This window comes from Pipistrellus hanaki, assembly GCF_964339955.1.
Source record: "Pipistrellus hanaki genome assembly, chromosome: 18".
NCBI classification, from domain to species: domain Eukaryota; kingdom Metazoa; phylum Chordata; class Mammalia; order Chiroptera; family Vespertilionidae; genus Pipistrellus; species Pipistrellus hanaki.
Genome location: NC_140520.1, coordinates 17,362,638 through 17,387,116, shown reverse-complemented (window position 1 = coordinate 17,387,116; position 24,479 = coordinate 17,362,638). Strand labels below are relative to the sequence as shown.

At 51.5% G+C, this 24,479-nt stretch overlaps 1 protein-coding gene across 1 annotated transcript in view; it reads right to left on the bottom strand.

Annotated features, from left to right (window-relative positions):
- Positions 1-24,014, bottom strand: part of TNN (tenascin N) — a 36,871-nt gene extending 12,857 nt beyond the window's left edge. The window contains exons 1-12 of the mRNA XM_084866036.1: positions 23,957-24,014; positions 16,731-17,162; positions 15,983-16,357; positions 14,943-15,206; positions 11,683-11,868; positions 10,162-10,251; positions 9,455-9,718; positions 7,801-8,064; positions 6,920-7,183; positions 5,164-5,427; positions 3,793-4,056; positions 1,641-1,904 (exon numbers count right to left, since the gene is read on the bottom strand). Of these exons, the coding sequence (XP_084722162.1) occupies positions 1,641-1,904; positions 3,793-4,056; positions 5,164-5,427; positions 6,920-7,183; positions 7,801-8,064; positions 9,455-9,718; positions 10,162-10,251; positions 11,683-11,868; positions 14,943-15,206; positions 15,983-16,357; positions 16,731-17,127 (2,896 nt within the window). The 5' untranslated portion in view covers positions 17,128-17,162; positions 23,957-24,014. The remainder of the gene's footprint in view (positions 1-1,640; positions 1,905-3,792; positions 4,057-5,163; positions 5,428-6,919; positions 7,184-7,800; positions 8,065-9,454; positions 9,719-10,161; positions 10,252-11,682; positions 11,869-14,942; positions 15,207-15,982; positions 16,358-16,730; positions 17,163-23,956) is intronic.
- Between the last annotated feature and the right edge of the window lie 465 nt (positions 24,015-24,479).

Genomic DNA, 24,479 nt, shown 5'->3' with positions numbered 1-24,479 from the left:
GCTTTGAAGTCAAAGCAAAACCTGAGCGATTTATTTATTTAGTTATTTATTTCCAGAGAGGAAGGGAGAAGGAAAGATAGAAACACCAATGATGACAGACAGTCATTGATTGGCGGCCTCCTACAAGCCCCACATTGGGGATTGAGCCCACAGCTGAGCCACACTGGCCAGGAAGAACCTAGCGATTTAAATATCTTAGACTGGCTCTGCCCCCTCTGTGACTGCCCACCATCCAGGTAATGGACTTGAGGTGTCTATCTTACTCATATGTCCATGAAGCAGAAACATGGTAATACTGCTGCCTTTAAAAATGAGCAACGAGAAGGTAAAAGGAAGAGAGGAAGGAAGGAACGGGGGGGGGGGGGGGGAAGAAAATGGGGGAGGGAGGAAGGAAGAAGGGAAGAAAGAGGAAGGTACTGGTTGCCTCTAGAAGCACATTTTTATTTTTATTTTTAATCTTCACCTGAGGATATGTTTGTGTTTATTTTAGAGAGGGAGAGAGAGAAGCATGGATGTGAGAGAGAAACACTGGTTGTCTCCTATATGTGCCCTGACTTAGGATCGAACTGGGGATCAAACCTGCAATCTAGGTATGTGCTCTAGCCAGGAATCGAACCCATGACCTTTTGATGTACTAGTGTACAGGACAATGCTCCAACCAACTGAGCCACACCAGCCGGGGCTGGAGAGCAACACTCTTCTTTTTTAAATCCATTTGTGTTTTGTTTTGTTTTGTTTTTAGATAGATTTTTATTGATTTCAGAGAGAAAGGAAGAGGGAGAGAAAGATAGAAACATCAATGATGAGAGAGAATAGTTGATTGGCTGCCTCCTACAAGCCCCCAACTGGGGGTCAAGCCCACAACCGGACCATGTGCCCTTGGCCAGAATCGAACCTGGGACCTTTCAGTTCGCAGGCCTATGCTCTATCCACTGAGCCAAACCAGCTAGGGTGAGAATTGCATTCTTATTAGGGAGCCTGGGATGTGGATAATAGTTTTTCTACAGAAACTCAGTTCATTTTATATAAACATGCATCACTTTTTTTGGTTAAAAACTCCTGTTAATGTAACTACTAATAAAGAAATTCAAGTCCCCTCTAACTCCAGTGGCCTTGGGGACTTGGCCTTGCCCAGACTAAGGAGACTGTGAACCTCGGGGTGGGCACAGTGCTCTTCGCAGGACCCCCAAAGCCTGATGGCCATGAAGCTCAGTGAGACCAGAGGCCCATCACACATAAAAGACAGGCATCAGGCCCCTGATCACCGACTGGAGGGACAGTGAGGGAAGACGCTCCACCGCGGCCCCATCGGGAAGAGGGAAACAGCGAGACTCCTGGCCTCCCCGTGCTCTGAGCTGGAGCTGAGGCCCAGCCAGGGCTCGGGGGCACTGGGAGCATGGGAGCTGGCGGGGCAGGGCGGTCAGGGAGGCGGCCATCTTGGACAGTCACGCAGTCTTATTTTGACACCCCTTCCTCTACACCCTTTCCTATTCGCCTGAACCATCATGTCAACATATGACCTTAAAAAAGGTAAAAAGGGAACCCCTCTGAAAAATGTCCTCAGGTGACACGGTCTTCCCTGCTCCCCTCCCCACACCTGGCACGTATGAAGGGTTCCCTGCCTGGGTCCCTCAAAGTACCTGTCAGGGCCTTGGTGTCGGCCTTCTTGCTCTCCCGGTCCCCCTTCTGGGCCCACACGTGGACCGTGTACTCCACGCCCGGCCTCAGGCCTGTCAACACGGTGCTGCTCTGCTCCTTCCCCACGGGCACCTCCCTGGAGTCTCCGTCGGCAGAGGTGTAGCGCACCAGGTACCTGTCAATGGTGGCCTGCACCGGCTCCCAGGAGATGGTGGCCATGGTCTCTGTCACCTGGTCGGTCACCAGGTTTTGGGGGCTGTCAATGTCTTTTTCAAAAGAAAAGGTCGACTTTTAGAGCCAGGGGGGAACACCCCAGCACCCCAGCACCTCAGCACCAGGAACTCTCCATTCAACTTCTTTCACACAAAACAATTCCACTGACAGAAATAGGTCACAAGTATACAAGCTGACATACATATATAAACATCTTAATGTTCCTCCTCAAAGCTATTTATCTCTCAGAGAATGATGCCCCAACAGTTCAGGTTGCTCAAGTCAGAAACACCAATCATACTTCATCCCTCATTTTCATCCTGCCCCACATTTCACCCATCAACAAGCCCTGTCATCGCCTCCAAAATGTGCCCAGAGATCCCCTTTTCTCTACCTTACTGCCATCACCCGTGTGCCAATCATCTCGCCTCTCACCAGACTTTTACCATTGCCTCTTTACTACTCTTCCCACTTCCACCTGTTGTCTCTTCCATTCATTCTCCACACTGTGGCCTGAATAACCTTTTTAAAGTGAATATCACATCATGTCACTCTTCCAATAAATATACCATGTGGCTTGTATGATCTGCTTCTGCCTCTTTCACCCCATCTTGGGTCACTTTCTTTCTCGCCTTCCACACTCCAGCAACACCAACAGCCACTCAGTTCTTCAGCGTGCTGTTCCAGCTTAGGGCCATCACACATGCTGTTCCCTTGGCCAGAAATGTCTAGTTTCCCTCACTATCCATTCTCCTCTCCTTCTACAAGCACACAATCCAATGATCTCTCTGCACTGACGGAGATATTCTGTTATCTACGTGGTCCAATTCAGTAGCCATTAGTCACATGTGGCTACTGACCATGTGAAATGTGCCTAGTCCAACTGAGAAAATGTTTTTTATTTTAGTTTTACTTCATTAAAATGTAATATGTACGTTAGAAAGGACAGTATAAAAGATGTTTATGGTTGGCATGTGGCCATCCAGTTACAAGGCTTCATTTCCCAGCTTCCCCTGTAATAAGGTCTGGCACCACATCTGGAGTTTGCATCTGACCAATGGGATGTGAGAAAAACTAATACCTACGATGCTCCCAACATGTCCTTTCCTTTCTTCATCCCCTTTCCACAAGCCGGAGTGAGGTTAGGTGATGACAATATAGTTGATGGCAATTCCTGAAGGATGACTGAGCAACAATACGGAAGGATCCTGGGTCCTTTGTCATACCAGCCCTGGCCTACTTTCACTCTGACCATTCCACAAGAGAGGGATGAACTTCTTCCTTATTTAAGCAACTGTTATTTGGGTATTTCTGTCAACATGTACCTTAACTATTACTCAATCCATACCAACTAAGAAATATCCCTACCCTGTCATTCTCTATACCTACACCATGTTCATGTCCTTCACAGAACTTATAATTTACAATTAGAAATTTGTTTGTGTGCTGATGGTCCATCTTTCCCACTGGACTTCAAGATAATTAGAATCATATAAAAGAATCATATTTGTTTTGTTTACCACTATATCCAAGACCTGGCACTTAGAAAATTTAGCTCATGTAGAAATCAATATAGAGCTCCAGCTGTCAAGGACAACACTTGTTCTTTCAAGTACACACCATCTATTAAGTCAAACCTACATAAAATAGCTTGCCACAGAACACTTCTTTAATCCAGTGTAGGAATTGTATATTCGTTTAACTTGTTCTCCATAATTGCCTATAACTGAGTAGCACAGTGGTTAATAACACAGGGTTTGGGAAAGGGTTTAAGATAGTCATGAGATTGCTCTGGTTTTTTTTCCTTAGGTGAATAAAGTTTTTTACAGTCAACTCTCCTAAAACACACCAGAATCCCTCTTCACAGTAACCTCATTACAGATCCCAACAGATCAGTCCATAGTGATGACCCTGGTTTGCTTTTCACCTCTCTGCTGTTACCTGTCGGGGCCTGGGTGTCGGCCTTCTTGCTCTCCCGGTCCCCCTTCTGGGCCCACACGTGGACCGTGTACTCCACGCCCGGCCTCAGGCCCGTCAGCACGGTGCTGCTCTGCTCCTTCCCCACGGGCACCTCCCTGGTGTCTCCGAAGGCGGAGGTGTAGCGCACCAGGTACCTGTCGATGGCGGCCTGCACCGGCTCCCAGGAGATGGTGGCCGTGGTCTCTGTCACCTGGTCCGTCACCAGGTTTTGGGGGCTGTCAATGTCTAGAAATTAAAAAACCATGATCAATATGCACTGTTAATGGGAGTGCAGAAACTAGTGGCTATTTTGCTTAGGGCAAAACATGTTTGTATTTTGTGGTTTTTCCACTTCGTATGCTCCTTCCTGGACATGTATCTTCTCTCCCCAGATAGATTTTGGCTCCTCAAGGAGACAGCACAGTAGACCAAAATCTGAAAATATATGTTGTTATCTCTACTAAGAGTTTAGCATAACAAATCTCTTTACTTATTTAGTAATCACACTCTGACCTGTACACGCATGGTGCTAGTTAGAGCATCAGTTCCAATGGAAGATACAGGCTTTGCTCACAAGCAGCTGATAATATCATTTCTAGCATCCTATCAATGAAGACTTCCCATTTCATACAAGAAGGTTCTAATCGCAAGGCACAGACAGAAGCTCCTAGAGGAAGAGGGATGCATCCTAAACCCTCAGGGCTCTTGCTGCCTAATAGTGGACAGGGCAAATGGAAAGTGCTCAATCTGTATTGCTAAACGAATTGGCGAAAATTAAAATCTAGTTTTAATATTCTTTATACTATCATAGATTCACTCAGAACACTAGTTTGCTAGTTAAATCTCTATACAGAAATATGGTCATTCATTTCTTTCACAATAGGATAGGAATATAGCATAGAAGTTATCCTTATTCTCAAAATCAGAATCAACATCTTGTTTATTCACTGTAAAGCAAACTACAGACATCAACTTGTTCTGATAGATACAAAGTCTACTTTTTTAAAGTCAAATTTTCAACATATTTAACATATAAACAACATTGAGTTTTCCTTTTCTGTTCCCACTCACAAACTCAGTAGGGGACCCTCAACACTGTCCACAGCATAAGATTCATGTGGCTCAATGTGCCCATCACGGCAAATCATTGCTTGTAGACAGCCATGAGGCCCTGACTTGTAAGGAAAGCAGGTAAAAGGGAGTGGGGCATGATGGGTACAGTCTATTATAACGGGACACCATTCTTCTCTCCATAAACCATGGATTCTAGCAGTGTCAGGGATGAAAACAAAAATTAACCACCCACACTTAGTGTGACAGGTTTTACATTCCCCAGGAACAACTCTCCCTTACCCGTTGGGGCCTTGGTGTCGGCCTTCTTGCTCTCCCGGTCTCCCTTCTGGGCCCACACGTGGACCGTGTACTCCACGCCCGGCCTCAGGCCCGTCAGCACGGTGCTGCTCTGCTCCTTCCCCACGGGCACCTCCCTGGTGTCTCCATCGGTGGAGGTGTAGCGCACCAGGTACCTGTCGATGGCGGCCTGCACCGGCTCCCAGGAGATGGTGGCCGTGGTCTCTGTCACCCGGTCGGTCACCAGGTTTTGGGGGCTGTCAATGTCTGAAAGGAAAATGCTGATCAATAAACACTATTAGCAGACTGAGATCTCATGGCCATGCTGCTTGGGGTGAGACAGCTTCATGTTCTTAAGGTTCTCCACCCCATACTCGGGTTTTCAGCTGTGTCATGGACAGAGACCTCCCGTCCATGGCTGAACTCTTGGATCTTCAAGGAGGAAGAACAGTAGAATGAGGCCCAGAGACAGAGCAGAGGGGCAGGCAGAGCCCAGCTCTGCCGTCGGCCAGCTTGGCCCCAAACTACTCTGCTGCCTCTGGCTGGGCCTCAGTGTCCTCATTTGTAAAATGTGGACCTTACTAAACAGAGTTTAAGGGACCATCATATTTCATGAATATCCCACAAATCTGACTCCATGAAACATCAGCTCTCTTTGTGCCTCACAGAAGTCATGCACAGGTATTGAGTTTTCTTATCTATAAAATAGGGATATTGATCCCTGCTCTGCCCATCCCAACCAATTCCACTGAGGACCAAGTAAGTAAGAAATATAATCCTCTTGCACTGCTGGTGGGAATATAAAATAGTGCCACCACTCTGGAACCGACTTGGCAGATCCTCAAAGAGCTAAACACAAGTTACCATATGACCCAGTAATTCCACTCCTAGGCATATACTGAAAAAGAACTAAAAATATTCCCACACAAAAATGTATGCACAGATGCTCTTAGCAGCATTATTCATAATATCCAGAAAGTGGAAACAGCCAAAATGCCCAGCAGCTGACAATAAATAAAACGTGCTACATCCATACCATGGAATAGTATTTGACAATAAAATGAAGTATCAATTCATGCTACAACATGGGTGAGCCTTGAAAATGTCATGCTTAGTGAACAAAGCCAGTTAAGTCAGCCACATATTGTATGAATCCATCCATATAAAATGTCCAGAATAAGGAAATCTATAGAGACAAAAAGTAGTATTTTCCTAGAGTTGGAGAAAGTGGGGTTGGAGAATGACTGGTGATGAGTATGGGGTTTCTCTCGGGGTTGATGAAAATGTTCTGAATTAGATTGAGCTGATGGGTGCACACCTCTGTGAACATATTAAAAACCACTGAATTGTATACTTTTAAAGGGTGAATTTTATAGTATATAAGTTATATCTCCATATGTCTGTTCTTCAAAAATGAGGAAACAAATGAAAATATTTAAAAATTATGAACTCTTCTTGTATATTACCGTAACCGTAGGATCCTCAGAACAGGGCACAAAGTGCTCAGGAGGGCTTATTCACCAAGAAAACAATAACCCTTTTTGTTCCAAAGAGATCACAGCAAAAGCCATTGCCCAAAAGTGCTTAGCTCACAGATCCTAATATATAAGGCCTCTTTATATTTTTCCCTTTCAAGAAGAAATAATTTAGTGACTGGTCACAAAGGAAATACAATGGGAGGAACAGTGGGTGGAGGGGACTGATCACGATTTATCTTTACAAGAACGAAGTATGAAGCCGAAGAACAACTCTCCATTACCTGTCGGGGCCTGGGTATCGGCCTTCTTGCTCTCCCGGTCCCCCTTCTGGGCCCACACGTGGACCGTGTACTCCACGCCCGGCCTCAGGCCCGTCAACACGGTGCTGCTCTGCTCCTTCCCCACGGGCACCTCCCTGGTGTCTCCGTCGGCAGAGGTGTAGCGCACCAGGTACCTGTCGATGGCGGCCTGCACCGGCTCCCAGGAGATGGTGGCCGTGGTCTCTGTCACCTGGTCTGTCACCAGGTTTCTTGGACTGTCAATGTCTTAAGAAAATATTTAGGAAAGTTTAAGCTTTGAAGTCATGGCAGAGATACCCAGCAGCCCATCTCCACGATTTCATCCTCTGGAGCTTGGTTGGCACAAGGAGTGATATTCCCATCCCGAGTCTCTCCCTGAGAGGGAGTCAAGGGCAAAGGTCACCCCTGGTTCTCAATTCCGGAGGACCACTCATTGTAAACTGGACATACTTTGTTGGCTTTCAGCTCTCAACAATGATGTCTTCTTTGCAACATTATCAAAACAATCCATCGTACATCTGCCATGACATTCAGGGTACCCAATTTACATTTTACCAAGGGCTACTGCACAGGTGAACATTCTCAAAGTATTACCAGCACTGCAATGGCCACATCCTCTGAAAGTCTCCGCTGAGTGTGCTAAAAACACTGCTACTGCACAACTTTATGTCTCTGTTCTAGTGGGTAGAGGGTTTTCTGGGCAGCTCAGAGCTGCAGGAGCAGCAGCACACGGAGATGAGCACTAGATGTGCTGTCCTGTTGGAGCGTTAGGACTTGCTCTGCAAAGTCTCTCAACTCAGGCCATGTCTTTTGTTACCATGTGCTCAAAATTCAATTCCAACTGACCGCCTCTATCTTGTTACCTGTGGGGGCCTTGGTGTCGGCCTTCTTGCTCTCCCGGTCCCCCTTCTGGGCCCACACGTGGACCGTGTACTCCACGCCCGGCCTCAGGCCCGTCAGCACGGTGCTACTCTGCTCCTTCCCCACGGGCACCTCCCTGGTGTCTCCGTCGGCGGAGGTGTAGCGCACCAGGTACCTGTCGATGACGGCCTGCACCGGCTCCCAGGAGATGGTGGCCGTGGTCTCTGTCACCCGGTCGGTCACCAGGTTTTGGGGGCTGTCAATGTCTTTAAGAGAAAGAAAAGAGGGCAGCATTTAGCAACTCTCTGGCTTGTGAAAGGCCAGGTTGCCCAAATGATGACCTCGATAAATTTCAGAGTCTGTTAAATGCAAATGATTGAGATAACTTGAGGGTTTAATTAAACAAGTGGTCTGAAATTTCAAGGATGGTCTAATTGCATTTCATGAGAAGTAGGGTGTTCAGACAAAGCCACCATAAAGTCTCAAATTTGTAAACTTTTCCTACAAGTTACTTTTGGATTTTAAAAAATGGTCTTTTTCTCCTTTCCACTGAATTTATAAAAAGGGCTCTTTCAGTTTCCAACTCCTTGTGCCTGAAAGGAATTCTACTTCAATAAATCTCAATATCTGCTCTTATTGTTTTGGGGAAGAAAATTATCCTGGAAATAGGAGCTTCCAGTTCTTTCCACTTAAAACATCATGCTGCCAGACAGCGTGATTCAGTAGTTGAGCATCAGCCTGTGTACCAAGAGGTCAAGCTTTGATTCCCAGTCAGGGCACATGCCCAGGTTGCAAGCTTGATTCGCAGTGTGGGGCGTGAAAGAGGCAGCCAATCAATGATTCTCTCTCTTCAATAATGTTTCTATTTTTCTCTCCCTCTTCTTTCCTCTCTAAAAATGTATTATATTTAAAAAAGAAAAAAAACACATTAAAAAACATATGTCTGTGGTCAAAAAACCAAGACTCTAACTAATGGCAGTTGAGGTCTGGGAGGATAGAAATAGCCCTACTTATAAGATCTGTTGAGCGTATAGGTGAGTAACCTGGGTGAGACTCTCTCAATGATTTCTTGTCAAGTGTTGGAAGCCTCGAGTATTCTCCCGGCTCCGGCTCCTGTGAACTCAGAGACAGTGCTGAGGAGGGTGTAAGTGGAAGGAATGTTCTGGGTATGCCAGGCGGTCTTGGGACACCTGTCAGAGCTGAGCGGAGCGCTAGGTGGAGTATGGAGACCTTGTGGTTTCTGAGAGTCCCAGGCAGAGTCAGTAGTTTGGTGAGTGCTGAGTCAGCACACAAACCATTCCCACACCTGATGGAGCTCTAAATCACATGCAAAGTGCCTGTACCTTCACTGCAAACAGCGATGACCATTCAACTTCCAAATGTTTTGAGTTTTCACAACCAAAAAATGAAAATTAGGAAGTAAGTTACCCTACTCTGAGGGAGCTGGGTATGGAATTCCAACCCAAATAAGTGTGACCTTCTGTATCTTTTGTTTGAGGTTTAAAAATGAAAAATTTCATAATTATACAATTTGAAATTTATTTCGCAAGCCCCTCCCCAACCCTTACAAAGAAAAGAGCTGCGGCCCATGGACACCAGCCTCCTGATTCAAAAGTCAGCCTCCTCCCTGCCACCAGGATCCTGCTCCGTCTGTACCTGTCAGGGCCGTGGTGTCGGCCTTCTTGCTCTCCTGGCCGCCCTGCTCAGCCCACACGTGGACTCTGTACGCCTCCCCAGGCGTCAGGCCCGTGAGGACCGTGCTGCTCTGCTCCCGGGGCACCGCCGTGTCCCTGGACTGCCCGTCAGCGGAGGTGTAGCGCACCACGTACTTGTCGATGACAGCCTGGACGGGGTCCCAGGACACCACTGCCGTATCTTCAGTCACTCGATCAGTGACCACATTGGTCGGACCATCAATTTCTTCATAAAAATACGTGAAAAAGAAAAACTAGAGCAGTCATTGGCTGGTCAAGATCAGGAATGCTCAGATCTAGTTCCTCTGGGTGACCTTGTTCCACAGTGTACACACGCAAGAGGTTGTCTCCACCACCTGAGACAGGTGGACACTGGCCTCTGCTTGAACCCTACGCTGAGAGAGGACTTCAAGAGGGGCGAGTAAGCCCTTTAATAATTATAATGATGATTATGATGATAATAATAATAATAGTAAATTTTAAAAGTGTGACCTGAAAGGCTTTTGCAATCTGAATCCAGCATCCCTGTGCCCCCCAAAACAGACTTCAGGACACGAAGACAGACTATCTCTACACCCAAATCCCAGAGTTCGCCCGGATGGAGTGAGCTGAGGAAAACAGCAGAAGGCAAACGTGAGAAAAGCTCCGGTGCCTCCCGGCAGCTCTTACCTGTCCTGCCATTCAGGAAGATGGGCCGGCCCTCCAGGTCTCCTCGTACGGGGACAATTGTGATCTTATAGTCCATCCCGGGCTGCAGACCTGCAAACAAGCAGCCAGTGCTGGGCCTGAGGACTGGCTCCGGAGCCCGGACCCCTGTCCCCTGCCCCCCGCCAGGATCTCCCACCTACAGACTAATCCATGTAAGGAAGATAAAGAACTGCAGGACCAGTGGGGCCCCAGTACTGAGCACTGACTTATCCTTCAGCAGGGCAGGACAGAGGGGGGAGAGGGAGCTCCCATTCACTCCTTTTCTCTCTTCCTTTCTTTCTTTCTTTCTTCCTTCCTTCCTTCCTTCCTTTCTTTCTTTCTTTCTTTCTCTCTCTCTCTCTCTCTCTCTCTCTCTCTCTCTCTCTCTCTCTCTCTCACACACACACACACACACACACACGCACACACACACACACAGTGCACCACCGAGCACTGACTTCCCAGTGTATTTACAGCCCAAACAATCCTTTTCTGCCCCCAACAATCCTTTTTCTCAAACATTTCTTTCCTTCTCACTGTAATTATTTGCCTAATCCCCACCACCACCTTTTTATTTTTTTTTTAATTTTCTCTGCCTTTTGTTGTTATTTCTCTGTAGCACCAACTTGAATGATTGTTCCTGGTGGCGCAAACACTCAGACTCTGGTGGCAAGTGCAGGCAAAGAGCAGCATGAGTGAGACCCTGGTTTTCACTGCACAATGGGGACCCTGGGACGGCCACTCAACACGGAACTCGGAGCGATGGAGGAACAGACCCCAGCTGGAGCCACGGGACGAACTGGGTATTCATGGTTGCCATACTGCTTTTCTTAAAGACGGCCCTGGAAACTGTACAAGCTGCAGGTGTCACAACACATAACGCGGCCCTGCGTGGCCCGTTTCCCTCGCAGCCTCTGATTTCCTGTTCTCACAGCATTGGCTCCGGCCTCTGGGACAGACTTCCCCGAGCCCAGCACCCAGCAACACCTTCCATGGATTATGCCGAAAACATTATCTCCATCAATCAAGTTCCCTCTCCCTCTCCCTCTCCCTCTCCCTCTCCCTCTCCCTCTCCCTCTCCCTCTCCCTCTCCCTCTCCCTCTCCCTCCCTCTCCCTCTCCCTCTCTCTCCCCTCTCCTTCCCTCTTTCCCTCCCTCCCTCCTCTTTATATCTCACACACACAACACACACACACATTCTTCCAAAAGTAAAGTCTCTGCGCCCTCACATCCCTCTGAGACACGGACAGGGTGAGACAGGGAAGACCGTGTCAGATGAGTCGTCTGTTAAGCAGGGGCTCTGAGATTCTGGATTCACTCTGAGATTCTGGTGTCGCTCTGGGACGCTGGAGCAGAGTTCTCGGGCTTCCAGAGTGGGCTCACGTCTGGGAGTTTCCGGGGTCAGGGTTCAAGTGACTCCTAAGGCCCCAGGACTCACTGTGCACACGCTGTCCCTGCCTCAGCATCCCCAGCAAACACCTCCCATTCCAGTGCTGGCTCTTACCTGTGATGTCATATCGGCTCTTGGGGTCGCTGCTCTTGGGCACCGTGACCTCGGCCACCTCCTGCCCCGTCAGCGGGCTGTACAGCAGCTTGTAATAGTCTACCTCGGTTGGGGGGTTCTCCCACTCCACGTCCAGGGAGTTCTCCGTCTCATCCGTCACCCACGCGGTGCCAAGCACAGCAAGATCTAGGGCAGGAGCAGGGGCAGGAGAAGGCGTGAAGAGGAGGGCCGGCAGCTCAGTTCTAGGGCCCTGGCTACCAGCTCAGCTTCCTTTCTGGGCACAGAGCAGGCTGCAGCCCTGCACACGGTTCTCAACAGGTGTCCTAGGACCACCCAGGCACAAAGAAACTGTTGGTGTGCACATGGTGGAGGACAGACTCTGTTCAGGGAAAGCCTCCTGTGCCTGCCCATCCCATTCCGTCCCATCCCATCGGGACCAGCAGCCCTCTCGTCCACTCGGCCCAGGGTGCAGACTGCTCTGAACTGAACACTCGGCCTCTAGCTGCAGAGCCCCAGAATAGAGGCCTAGACTCCCCATCCATGTAAGTTTGGGATGCATTTCAGATGTTCCGGAGTATAACTCTGATACCACAACCCCCTCCTTCCTCAGCCTCCCAAATGCTCCTGGAAGATTAATCGGAGGCAAAACTATGAAGTAGGTGAACTTTAACCTGGTCCTTCCAGGTACCCTTCCTGCATCTCTGACCAGACTTTGGCACCTCCACCAGGTCCCTGGTGTGCTTGGCTGCCCACCCTGTCCATCCTGTGACAGGGCGGCGGGGAGAAGCACTGCACACATTCATTCATAGGAAAGTGTGACTAGCTAAATCTTTACCCCTCCACTCAGAAAAGAAAACAATTTAATGATAAACACAAAAGTATGGATTGCGGCGTGGCCCTAAGGGAAGAGCCGTGGGTAGTGGTGAAGAGGGGTTTGGGTCTTAAGGGCACATTGAGTTCCGGTCGCCAGACCCCAAGCTGATGAGCCTGCCTGGGAGACAAGTCCCCAGACTCTCAGCCTTGCCCCCTTCCTCAGTCCCAGCCCCACCTTCCCTGCCTTGGCAGTGCTCCCAGCTCAGCTGGCTGGCCTCTTGTGGAGGGCGAGGGAAAGAGAATCTGTGAGGGGCAGTGAGTGCAGTGGCCTCAAGGCCCCTGGGCTCTGAATACTTCTGGTTCACTGTGTTATAGACAAAGAGCCTCCCCTCTGAGGCCCCGCCCTCCGCTCCCACCGGCCGGCCTCGCCTGAGGCTCTCCCTCCCTGCGCAGTCCCTAGACTGCAGGGCAGGAGGTGAGGAGTGAAGAAGGCCCTGCAGAGCTCACAAACGAAAAAGCAGGGACTTGATGACATGTTCACGATTCTTATGGGGGAACGCATCTCTCTGGCTGAGGCTCCCCTGGGGAGCAAATGAGAATGGTTTCACTTGAATCGGATTAGACAGGAAGACAAGCTTCCTGGCCACATTTTACAAGTCCCCAGAGGAGCAAGGAGCCGAGAGGTGTGGCTAAGACTTTCAGAATGTCTGTCGAGGGGGCTTTGGGCACTGTTCTGTCTGAAGGCAGAGGCAGTGACAGAGAGGGGAGGAGGAGAGAGCGGCTGAGAGCTGGGAGCTGGCTTGGCTCGCACACGTAGGCCTTGTGTTCTCCCATTGAACTTAACATCAATGTTGGACAAGGCACTCTGCGGCCATGACAGATCAAGACCAAACCAAGACCTTTCGTGATCATGTCTGAACACATTCGTGAACAATGTCCAAACCACAAAAAGGCCAAACAAGCTCTCTCCTAACTAAGAGACTGCTGCTTCTGTGGCAACCACAGCGTTAGCCTCTCCCTTTGTAGGTAAGAGCCACCAGGATGCCAATCAGAGAAGCACCCCACTTCCTGACAGCATGCTTCCCTGAATCCTTCCGAACTCCTGAACATAGCCCACATCCTACACCAGTCTCTCTGACACTCTCCAACTAAGACGTCCACAGGTCCCCCATGGGTGCATCCTCCCTCTGCTGCAACATTGATAAATGCAACTTATTCAACTGCAGGGATGTTCCAAGGGGGGGGGGGGGGGGTGTCACTGGCTGGAGGGTGCTGACAAAGGCATTCACAAATTGTGCTCCCGGGAAGACAAGTCCCTCATGGCCCTTTGCAACCCCGAGCCGCCCTTGCTCCACCACCATAAGGACAGGCAGCCAGACATTTCTGCAGACACCGTGTGCCCAAGGCCCACCCAGCTGGGTCTCCCGGACCTTTCCCCAGGAGTTTAGGGAAGGCTGGAGGCAGCTCATTTTTATCAGCATCTAGAACAGTGCCTGGCACATAGTAGGTGCTCAATAAAATATGTGGAGTGAAGGAATGAATCATAACCACTCACACAACAAGATTTCTCCAAGCCCCTGAATGTCTAAGCAGCGTTAAGACCTTTCCTGAGAATTGCTAAAGAGTAAGTAGCGATGCTGGTCCTTGCAAACATTTTGGTAGCATTTGCTGGTGCCCTGGCGATTCGATGGTTTGTCCCTCCAGACCACCCCCACCCTGCTCTGTATCCCAGATTATGGCCTCTATGACTTGTGTTAGCCAGGTTCCCTTGCCCTCTGGCTCCTGGTTGGGTTCCACCAGTGAGAGTCACCAGAAGACGAGGGGGCTAGAGAGGCCTCCTTCATCCCTTCCAGGGGACACATGACCTGCCTGCCTCCCTTTACCTAAAGCAACTCATCGGGCAGCCTCTCCCTGCTCTCTCTGGGTCCCAGTACCAACTCCCACCTCCTGCCCCTTCAGCCTGGGGTGCTGGCCCTCGGGTGTTAGACCATCCAAACCCCACCCACACCTCTGTAAATAACCTTTCATTACACTTTCATCAATGACCCATTTCTTCCCCTTCTTTCCCGCTGAGGGAAATCTAACAGGAGGCTCCGAAGATCCTCACTTGTCCCCGCTTGAACCTGCCGAGTGGCCTCTCAGGCTCAGTGAGGACCTGGGGATGCAGGTGTGTGGCTGCTCGTGTGGGGGTGCAAGGCAATCAGGGGGAGAAGACCCCTTGGGTTCCACAATCCAGCAGGCTCTGTCACCAGCCAGGAGGACCAATACTTTGTGAGCAGAAAGCAGGGAGCCAGAACTGAGACTTCCTCCAGAACCTAGAACTTCAGCAGCTGTGTTTCAGCCCCAAATCCAGGGAACAGCGTGGAAGGGGACTGGCAGGAACTAATGCAGGAAAACGTTCGAAACAGCACCTCTCCTGGGCAACCTGGGCCCGGGCTGTCCCTCACCTGTGGTGGCCAGCAGGTGCTGGGGGCTGCTGAGCACCCCTTTCTTCACGTTGTGCAGGGTGACTATGTACTTGGTCCCAGGCAGCAAACCAAGGATGTCATAGCTGTTTTGCTCCTTGGGCACCTGTATCTGCTTCCTGGAGGGCTCCCTGCCCAGGGGGTGGTAGCTGAGGAGGTAGTGGTCCACCTCGCTGGAGGGCTCCCAGCTCACCAGCAGCGACTCCTCCCTGCTCTTGAGCAGCTGCAGGCCCTGGGGGGCGACCACTGTGTGGGGAGCGGGAACAGGAGAAGGTGAGGAAAGAGGGGTGGAACACAGTGAGCACTGGTTGCGCATCTATCATACTGGTTATGATAGTATGATGCTTCCACTATCATTACTGGTGTGGGTGTGGAACATACATCTGATGGACCACCGACACACACACACAGACACACACACACACACACACACGCAGCCATTAGATCACCTAAGCATCAGCATTAGCATCACCTATTACAACATGCAAATTCTCAGGCCCAGCTGGTGTGGTTCAACGGTTGAGCATCTACCTATGAACCAGGAGGTCATGGTTACGTAAATTCGAGTTCAAGAGCACATGCCTGGGTTATGGGCTCCATCCCCAGTAGGAAGTAGCTGATCAATAATTCTCTCTCATCATTGCTGGTTTTTTCTCTCTCTCTCCTTCTCCCTTCCTCCCTTAAACCAATAACAAAAAAAACTAAAAAAAAACTAAAAAAAAAAAAAAACACCCAAATTCTCAGACCCAATCATCTGCGCTTGAACAAGCCCCCCAGGCAAATCTGAGGTGGGCTAGAGGCGGAGCCCCTGCAGAGGAGAAACAGATCAATGGCAGGACTTGTATGCATGGGTATCAGCATAGCCAATGGGCACAAGACACTGGGGGAGGGTGGCGGGGGGGTCAATGGGGGAAAAAGAAGACATATGTACTAATATTTGTAATACTTTAAACAATAAAATAAAATTTTAAAAAAGGTAATTTTTAAAAGGTGTTAAAATGACAGCCCAGTGGTGCCCTCACCCTGCGAGCAGTCCAGGCCGGTGAAGCCCTCCTCGCAGTAGCACTCGCCCGTGTCGCAGAAGCCGTGGCCACTGCAGTCGCCGGGGCAGCGCCGCTCGCTGCAGTCCTCCGACGTGAAGTCCGCGTGGCACTGGCACCGCCCGCGCACGCACACGCCCTGCCCGCTGCAGTTCCCGGGGCAGGCGGGGTGGGCGCAGTCCGCCCCCACGTAGGGCTCATCGCACACGCAGCGGCCGTCCTCGCAGCGCCCGTGGCCGCTGCATGCGCCGGGGCAGGAGGGCACCTCGCAGGCGGCACCCTCCCAGCCCTGCTCGCAGCGGCAGCCGCAGGTCTCCTGCGAGAAGGTCCCGTGGCCGCTGCACTGGGGGCCCTGACCTGCCGGGGAGAGGAAAGGGGGGTGAGGGCTTCCTTCCCTGGAGGGCAGACCTGCAGGGCTCTTGCTCTGAGAACCGTAGGCCCTCTCAGCTCCACTGCATTCCCCAGAGAAGAGATTGGCCCATTGGCTAAACAGCACCCAGCAGCCTTCTCATGGGGAAGCCTCAGCCAGGAGTTCAGACTCACTCACGTGCCTCTCTGCTCCGCTGGCAGATGCCCCTGGAGCTAGTGCCAGCGATGATACACCCCGGGGAAACCCAGAGTGAGGGGCGGGGATGAGCCAGACTCACGAGTGCTCACGAGGCTGGGGACCGCCTGCACCGGGAAGGTGCTCACTAAGGGTTTGTTGAACGAATACCAGGAGAGGGCTCACCGGCAGCTCCCTGGCAGCAGCGCTGGACGTCACACCGCTCCTTCACCTCCGCCATCTCGCCCTCCAGCTTCTGCACCCGGGCCAGGAGGTCCTGGACCAGGCCTGCCAGCTCGCAGTCCCTCTGCGGTGTCTGCAGGCGGATATTGTGTCTGAAGATGATATTCTGCTCCTCGGCCTCTCCCAGGGCCAGCAGCGAGGCCCCTTCATCGCCGAGGGGCTGAGGGTCAGCCTCCACCTGGACCAGGGCAGACTTGGGCACGTCAATCTTGTAGGTGTGGCTGACGGTCAGCTGTTGCTCCTTGTCACTGCAGCTGTGAGGCTCGAGAGGGGCCGGCGCCGAGGCCACCAGGAGCACCGAGCCCAACAGGAGCCCCAGGAGGGAGCAGAAGGTCCCCATCCTTGGAGAGACGAGGCGCAGACCCTCCAGCAGGCCTGTAGGCAGAGAAAAGGAAAACAGTCATGGAGATTTGCTGATGGAAACTGGCCTTTTAAAATGGACCCTGAGTGTCCACAGGCAGTGGGGAAACCAGCAGAAAGCTTTTGTCCAGCATCTACTGAGGTTCTGACTACATCACCGTTTGTTCCATCCTCACACACCGCACATGCCTGCCTGCTGTCTTTGCTTCCCTTGCACTGTCCCCACTGCTGGGAGGCCCTTCTCTGCACGTCTAATTCTGTACTCACCTGCGTTTTAATAATGACAAGAAGAAGAACTGTCTTGTGTTGAGGGCCTACTGTGTGCCAGGGTTTGGTCCCCTAGTCCCTAACCTTTACAACAACCCTAATGCTGTCTTCCCCAGGACGATGCCAATCTCATGGCGGCCCAGAGAGCGCGTGCTGTGCCAGGCACCATTTTAAGTGTTCCACACTTACCATGTCATCTTCACAGCAACCCTTCGTGGGATTTACTATTATCACCCCCATTTTACAGACAGGGAAACCACGGCACAGTTAGCTACCTTATATGATTTGCCCACAGGCAAACAGCCAAGAGTGGCAGAGTTTGAAGCCAGGCAGTCTGGCTCGAGTCCATGCTTGTCAGTGCTCTGTCCTGCGCAGAGAAGGACGTGTAGACTGAGGGATGGAGCACGCTGTCTTGGGGACCATGGCCAGCTAAGGTTCCAGGCCAGTGTCCCGTTCACCATTTCTGCCTACAGACCAGCGAAAGTTCACAATTTCCAATAAAAATAACTTCTCCCTAAAGTCTTCCACATCCCAGCTGGAACGAGTCCTCCTTCGGCCTAGCACTCAGAGAAATGCTGTGGTCCCTCTGTGGGTCCCTTGATGGGTTACCTGGTGCATAGTTCCTCTTGCTGCATCCCATCTTCCCATGGGCACAGAGGGGTTCAATCCCCCTCTAATCCATTAGTGCCACCGGAGCAGAGCAATCATTGGCTATGATTGTGGGAGACCTACACCCCAAAGTTTGGGGGGACAAGGATAGGTAAGTCCTGCCACAGAAAGAAGGCAACCGGAACCAGAGCTGAGCGCAGCCCACAGCTCAGCCAGAGAGTGCTGCCCCTGTGGGCAAACCGCAGGAGGAGGTGCCCAGCGGGCAGGGCGGACGGGACTGTGCAGAAACCACAGGAGGTTCCCACAGGAGTGGTGGGTGGAGCCAGCACGGGCACAGCTGTTATAACAAGGGCATCTGATGACCACAGGGAACCACACCAGCCCAGCGCATAAAAACCCCTTCTCCCTTCTCTCCTGCCCCCGCCTCTCTGCCTCCGTCAGCCACCCGGGGGAGCCAGCAGCAGCTACAGGTGTGGTAGGGGGAGGAAGGAAAGCCCAGGACAACCTCTGTCCCTGGTCCCCTCCACTCACCTCCAATTCCAGCATCAGGCCGGAGGCGGGTGAAAAGAAAGACATGGCCTGGATGGACACTGAGGCTCTGATATTGGGATGGACCTGCCTTTCCAAAGGCTTCTCTTCCGATACTTAAAGGCGCCAGAAAAGCCCTGGAATCCCTGGAGATTTTTGTCGGAGGTTGGGGGAGGAGAGGAGAGGAGAGCCAGCAGAGTGGGCTGCTGGGCGGGTGCAAGATGAACAGGATGCTATTTCACAACTGCGTCTTTCCCAGCTCAGCTGGGGGCATGGAGCAGCCCCGCACACCTTCTCCACCTACTCCCGAGACAGGACGGAGCTCAGAGGCATGAAGCAGTGCACCCGATTATGCCAGGCCGCAGCGATGACCCAGGCGCACAGGGTCCCTTCTCCGAGCCCTTAACCCCTGTGCTCATCTGTCTGCCGTCCCCAAAACCATAAATTGCTCTCAGAGAGCCTTCTTGGTCCCAGGCAGAACAGAGTGAAACGCAATCTCAGCTTCTCTGCCCTCTCCTGCCATCCAGGCCCCAGGCCCAGCCGGGCTCGCAGTTCTCTGGGCCACAAACGGCCTGCAGATGTTCTTTCCGAAGCCGCCCCCAGCGCATGCAGAGCCACAGACTCCTGCCATAACCGCAGCGCTGGGCAAAGCCCCGGCGCAGTGTTTGTTTTTTGAAGCCGGGAATACGAGAAGCCCCAGAAGCCCTGTAGCAGCCCTGGGTGTCCCTGTCCTGAGTTGTAACAAGATGTCCTCGATAATTACAACCTTGTCGATTCCACGCTTGAGCTCAGATTTTCCTGGGCAGAGTCATTGCTCGAAAGAAGATGGGGTGGGCGGGCGGGCGGGGGAATCCCGGCCAGCAGTCCTGCCCAGGGTCAGGAGCACGAGGAGCCTCCTGGCTCTCCCTCCCGCGGGCCTGTATCTCAGCTTAAGGAAGGGATGAGCTCACCCACTCCTGCAGGCACCACCGACCACAGACAGAGCTCCCGGGGCGCGCCGGGGCCTGCAGGGCTGCACAGCTCATCAGAAACATGCCGGGCAGGAAGCTCCGAATGGAATGATGCCTCTATGGAGGAAGGTGGGGTGATTGCAGCAGGAATGTCTGAGGCAAAGGGGTTCACATGCAGGGGATGTGCAAGCAGGAGACCTCAGGACATCAAGTGTCCCCAGGAATCATTCCCATCTCAGCTCACATCCTTTATTCTGCCTGCAGGTGGGCGGTGGGTGGTGGGGACAGGTGGGGGCAGAGGCAGGCTGAGACTCAGGATGAATGCTGCCCGCAGTGGCTTTTACAAGAAAGGCTCCCGGAGGTGTGAGCTGCCGGCAGTGAGCTGGACAGATGGTCTCCTGGATGGACGGTCCCCTGGTTGTCTGAGAGGCACCCTGACATCGCAGGCTCTATGCCTGGGCTCTGTTTATTCTTCCTTGGTGGCCACTTCTGTCCCATGGCTTTAATTTCTAGCCAAACACTGACGGCTCCCAAATCTGCATATGCGTTCCTGGGCCAGACGTCCCTGTAAGCTCAGGGATGGCAGTGCCAGGACTGTGGGTCCCCACCGAACCCCCAGCCTCACAGCATAGTCCTGGCCTACCTAATCTGTGTGTGAAATTAGAACAGCCTCGGGGCTTTCTGCATGTTTGTCAGATGATGGGTACTGTGCCCAATACTTTTTGAGCACTATTTTCATTTAATCTGCAGAATCCCAGGCATCCGTTCTTTGTTCCAGATGCTCTGAGAGGTTAAGTGACCTGCTCAAGGTCACACAGCTAATAAGCAGCAGGGCTGGGGTAAAACGTAATCGTCCATTCCCCACATCTGTGTCTCCCTCCCTCTGCTGTGCGTCCTGCCCCAAATGAGAAAGCCCAGTGAGAAGACTGCCACCTGTGGAAAAAAGACCCAAATGTCCTCTTTCCCATGGCGCTTCAGAGAGGGGCTCTCCTGAAATAAAGGAAACCGAGGCAGGGCAGGTGCTCGTTACAGGCTAATTGTCCAATGACTGAACCCCACGCTGACTCCCTCTGGGCGGTGCAAGCAGGACGCTGGGAAGACAAACGGGGTTTCTCCGGGGGGTGGAATCCTGCCGCACCTCTGAGAGACTGGGCGTCCCCTTCCCGGGAAGCAGTGTGGACCGGGCCCCTGTGCAGGGCCAGGCGTCCCCAGCCTTGGCCAGAGAGGGATGGACCCCGAGTCCCACACGGCCGTCTCAGTCACAGGGTCATGGCCTCGTGTCACCTCATTTCCCCCAAAGCCGGGCATACACCCTGGCCGGGACCAAATACATGACTTGCACCAAAGAGAGAGCACAGCCGTGTCTTAGCCGCCGTGACAGACCTTTCCGCTTAGACCCAGGCTTTCTCCGGCTCTCATTACCTCATCCTGCCTAGTTAACCACAGGCATGTGAGGGCACTGCCTGTGGTTTTAGGAAAACTGATTATCATGGGTTTCCAGTGAAGTCATTAGAAAGGTGCTCAAATGTCAGGGTGGCCGTCCCTGATAGGGAGGCGTGCCAGCGCCCTGCCAGGCTGAGCGGCTCCTGCGGGGCGCACTCGGGCCGACCCGGGTCCGACAGGAGCGTGTCTGTTTCTAGTCTCGGGGGCTCAGACTCTGCACGGGCGTGCCATACAGGACACGGGCGTGCCATACAGGGCACGGGCGTGCCACACAGGACACGGGCAGCCAGGTGTGCGTGAGAGCACACGTGTGGTCTCGTGTGATAACGCTTAGGATGGTCACTCCTCAAGCATCATGCTGCCCCCTCACTCCTCTGGTTGGTTCGGTGGAATACACCCAGGGAGCACCCCCAATATCCCTGCAGATGACTCACCTCCCACCGGGCCGGACCCCTTTTCCTGACCCAACCTCAGCACTCAGTCTCTTTCCCAGGGGTGGCCACAGGCTGGTGTGACTGACTGTGTTGTCAACCGAACCTTAATCGGCACCGCAAAGGCTCACCCGGGTGATGGAAAGGTGGCACGGTTGCCTAAGCACCTACTGTGTTCAGGCCCCTCGCCGTGCCAAAGGTCTTCCTGAGCTCCAGGCGAAGATGCCCGTACCCCGCAGGAAGGAACCCCTTTCTCACAAAAGACCGTCCTTTCACTTTCTTGGAAACCCATGGGTTCTAGCACAAAGGCAAGATCCCACAGACACAGGGCATGAATGCAGGGGCCTGGAGCCCGCCGAAGCACACGCCTGGTCCCCTATGCATTAGGACGACTATGTCTGACCTGAGACCCGGCCAGCCTCTTTCCCGCGGCGGGCACCTGATGCCAAACTGCTCCCAGTGAAGGACAAGAACAGGACCAGGCAGAGAAGCTGCGATTCCTTCTCTTAGTTCAATGCTGCCTTTCCACACACAGAAGTAACGTTCAAGTCCCAGCCTCTCCCAAGGAGACAGGCTTTTCCTGCTCAAGGGCCTGCCCTGCCCCAGCCACACTCTCCGGGTCTGTCTTCAAGACCAACAGCCACGCTGAGAGGTGGCTGGGGCTCTGGCAGTGAGTCTCCTATGGCGGCTCCATCGGGCATGAGCCCGAGACCTCAGCATCAGCAGCTCGCAGACTGGTGGCTCCAGACGCTGCTGCAAAACCGAGACCACGATCGCATGTCTGATCCAGACCCAAAGGAGCCAAGGCTCCGAATGAGCCTTGGACGGACAAGAGTTTCCACTGGGCCTGGGCACAGTTTCCTCAGGCGTCTTCTCAGGAACAGACCTCTGTCTACCCTACATTTCAAACCACAGAGCCAGCGGGGACAGACCCCAGAAGCCAGAGATGATCTGAAGTCGCCGGTCCTGTTTCCCTCCTGCAGGAGGCCACAAACTTGGGGACGTGGCAGGAATTAAAATTGTACGAAACAGCTATTTTCAATGGGCATGCCACAATTTTTACAGCATGCAATACCTGACTATTTTAGTCAGGGGCACTGACCTCTTTTCCCTTAGATTGTCAAACCAACATAACAACAGCCATCCAGTGTGAATAAATCAAAAGTACTACAGCTATTTTTTATATTTTTTTTGTCAATCAGCAAAAAGATATACCTTTTTTTGGTAATTAGTTTATGTGCCATGAGATGAAAAAGGCTGGCCATCGCCGGAATCAAACAATGTCAAGTGGATTTTCTCGGCCTCACTGGGCTGATGTTGCAACAAATGCTCAAATGGCAAAAATCACGGGTCTTTCCACACACATGTGTGCCCTGCCAGCCCCACTGTGTCACCTGATGCCTGCCGATGCTCCGGCGTCTGCATGAGCCAGTGGACCCCAGGCACTGTGGCTAACCTCTGTCCAGATGTAGGCAGTTTGCTATTTTTATGTTAGGACTTGTTCTTTTTTTAATGCTTATATTATAGAAGCATCTTGAGTTTTTGCTTTGAAGTGACTGCTCTCACTCATTCTTCCTCTCCTCCCCCCACCGCTCTCCCAACTGCAAAAATAAACAGGTAAGTAAAAAGACCTCCAAAAACAAGTCCACATCATGTCTTGAAAGATTTCAAAATGTCTTCTTTGAGGCATTGTGAGGGAATAGCATGAGGATTTGGGGGGGAAAGGTTGTCATCACACAAACAGAATCAAAACCTACAAAGTTAAATAAATAAACTTCAAAGCTCATCAAGCTCCCTTGCAAACCTCCGTAATTGGTATTTACAGCGGCCAGAGACGGGGATGCCATCACAGTGTCCTGATCACAACCAGAACAAAGGTTCTATTTGGGGATTTTTTTTTTTTTTTTTAAGTGAGACATGGATGGAGGGATTGAGAAAAAAAGAAAGGAAGGAAGGAAGGAAGGAAGGAAGGAAGGAAGAAAGAAAGAAAGAAAGAAAGAAAGAAAGAAAGAAAGAAAGAAAGAAAGAAAGAAAGAAAGAAAGAAAGGAGGAAGAACTCCTGACCTGGACAACAGCCTGCTGATTGTGGGGAAGGGGATGGGTGGAGGTGAAGGAAGGTACAGGGGAAGTCCATGGTGATAGAAAAAAAAGCTGTCACAAGTTCTATAAAAAAATAAGTGTGAACACCTTTCACAAACCAAAAAAAGTTAAAAATAAATAAAAAAATGAGCCATACATACTAGACTTACTGGGGGATCACTTTGTAAAGTATATAAATGTCTAATCATTATGTTGTGTACCTGAAACTAATAAAATACTGTATGCAACTATAACTAAAATTTAAATATTTATATACACATTTAAAAACAGTGACACAGATGAATTAAAAAAAAAGGGGGGGGGGGGGGGCTTTGACATTGGGAAGAAGCCAGCCAAGAAATAAAGATGCTAGACTACACGCAGGAAACATTTTCTACAGCACTCTGTTGTTCTTGGTGCTGCGGCGCCTGAGGCTCAGGCTTGTTCCCACCTGGCCACCTTCCCAGCCACACAGGAGCCCTTCGGAGACCAATGCTCTTACCTGGGAAGCTGCTGGGCACCACGTCCAACTCTCCGGCCGCCCAGACCTCAGTGCTGGTCGTGCCTGGTCCCTCGCTCTCTCCCCGGCTTCCCTCCCTGGGTTTAAACACTGGTCGGGCCAGGGGAGGAGCTGGCAATGGTCCTCCTGGGTGTTTCCTCTCCCTGGCAGGAGCTCAGTGAAGTGCAGCTCCTTCTAACAAAGGGGTGGAAATGCTTACCCAGACACTAAAAATACTGTTTCCAGTTAAGCAAAAGTGTGTGTGTGTGTGTGTGTGTGTGTGTGTGTGTGTGACACATAGAGACAACAGTGTGGTGACAGCCAGAGGGAAAGAGGGGGAAGTGGAGGTGGGCAAATGGGAGGGATGGGGATGAAAGGAGACTTTGCTTGGGGCGATGTGCACAAGGCAGTGTGCAGATGTTTTGTTGATTGTACACTAGAAACCTGTATGGTTTTTGCCAACCAATGTCACCCCAACAAATTCAACAAAAAATAATATGTAGCTCCAAACTATGGTTATTAAATG